The sequence below is a fragment of the Octopus bimaculoides genome, chromosome 3 (assembly GCF_001194135.2).
Source record: "Octopus bimaculoides isolate UCB-OBI-ISO-001 chromosome 3, ASM119413v2, whole genome shotgun sequence".
Lineage (NCBI taxonomy): Eukaryota > Metazoa > Mollusca > Cephalopoda > Octopoda > Octopodidae > Octopus > Octopus bimaculoides.
The window spans coordinates 135,012,906-135,014,722 of record NC_068983.1 but is presented as its reverse complement, the minus strand read 5'-3'; the positions used below and the strand labels follow the sequence as shown (position 1 = coordinate 135,014,722).

General features: G+C 34.4%; 1 protein-coding gene across 1 annotated transcript in view; it reads right to left on the bottom strand.

The window, feature by feature from the left end:
- LOC106871997 (zinc transporter 6) overlaps positions 1–1,817 on the bottom strand; it is a 17,135-nt gene that overhangs the window by 6,676 nt on the left and 8,642 nt on the right. Inside the window, exon 6 of the mRNA XM_052966792.1 lies at positions 809–889. Coding sequence (XP_052822752.1) covers positions 809–889 — 81 coding nt within the window. The remainder of the gene's footprint in view (positions 1–808; positions 890–1,817) is intronic.

The following is a 1,817-nucleotide window of genomic DNA, read 5'->3' as shown; positions in this document are numbered from 1 at the left end:
CATTTTATCTGATGCCCTAACAATCCTGCCAATTCATCATCCTGGATTGACACTTTTTTGTCAACTCACAAAAAAAGGATGACATGCAAAACTGACCTTGGTAGGATTTGAATTCAGACCACAGAGAGTCAAACAGATACAGTGAGTCATTCAATCTGATGCCTTAAAGACTTTGCCAAGTTGCTGAAGATTGTATATGTTGCAACAGGTTACTTGGAAGAAGGAATGGTTAAAATTGTTAAGGAAAGGAAGTGGCTGAAGTTGTCAGACTCAGTAGTAATTGTGGAATAGATTCATTCATAAAATATTTGCAAGAGATTGACTTATGCAGGAGAAAAATCAGAATGGTTGAGTGGATGTTAGCAGCCTCACAGTTGAAGAATTGTGTATTGAAATACACTTACTGATTCTATTATAAACCAAGGACAAAGCATTTAAAACTTTCTACTGCACCTATCTGAAAGCAGAGTAGGCAAGTGCTTGCTGGTTGCTGTGGTATACTAGTGGCTATAGGCTGTGCAATATAAAACCTTTCCAATTAGCTAGCAAAAGCGCATGTAATAGAAGAGAAAACAAAAATGACACAGGGTTAAAGTATCAAAATGACTGGAAATTGACAAAAGGATTAGTGACTTCTAATGTTGAAATCAGTTTATTTCAGACAAAACTGGATGAATGGTCAAGAGAAAACTGTAACTGATATTTTGCATCAGAATAGTAAATAGAGTTTAAGTACAAAAAAAATTATCAACGTCACAATAACATATAACGAACTGTTGTCTTGTTTAAATAATTTAGTGTGATATACCTTTCTTTGATGATGAATAATGCACCAAGTTGTGCCAGCATGGTGCTAGCAAATACAGCTAGGACAACAAACCGATCATACCTAGAAGGAATGATATAAGAAAAGGGTAAATGATAATTATATAACCAAAGTAGATGCTTTTCTTAAATATTATTTTAGAAGAGATTTATCACCATTGACAATAATTTTCTACAAACAGAAAAGTCTTTCAGTCATTGAAATTAAAAGATATAGTGACCAGTAGCAGAAGAAGTCTATCAAAGTCACTTGAGACAGGATCAATATGACCTGGAATGATATTATGAAGTTTTAGCCAAATAGTAATTTAGCTGTCATCAGATCTACTTAATTTCTAGATTATTTGGGCTCTTTGTGTCTCGTCTGTCATAATTGGAATATGATCTCAAAATACAACACTATGGTACGATAACTATGATGTAAACAAGATATATTTCATACTTTATCGTATTTCAAGAAATTCACAACATTATTTACATTTCACTGTTTTTCATTTTTTAAATAATTTTTATAAAGGTTAAGCATAAAATATATTTGGCAAAGAGATTAAATGAAATTCCAAGAGCTCAAAGTTTGCAACACATCTAATCAAAACATTTATACTTCTATAACTATACTCTAGCAAAGGACCCAGTCATGTGGCTAATAGAGCTAATTTGAAAGCAACTGCTAGTGAAATGGATATTTATATTGTAAGGTATTTGAGAAATGATGCACTGATGAGCATTTAGGAAAGTAATGTTAACTTTTTGCGTTGGGCTGCGTGTTTGAATCACGTCGGAGGGTCACCACTTTTAGGAAAGTGGTTATACACCATTAGGTGTACACCTGCTTTCCTATATTCAATTCTAAATAACAACGAAACGCTGACTCCGAACTATCAACACAACAATATTTATTTCTGGAGGAAATAGGCAGCCTTAAATTGGTTGCTGAGACGCCTTCTGTGAGAGAGCTCTGGGCTGGACGTCCGACCTCTCTGCCGGCCGGC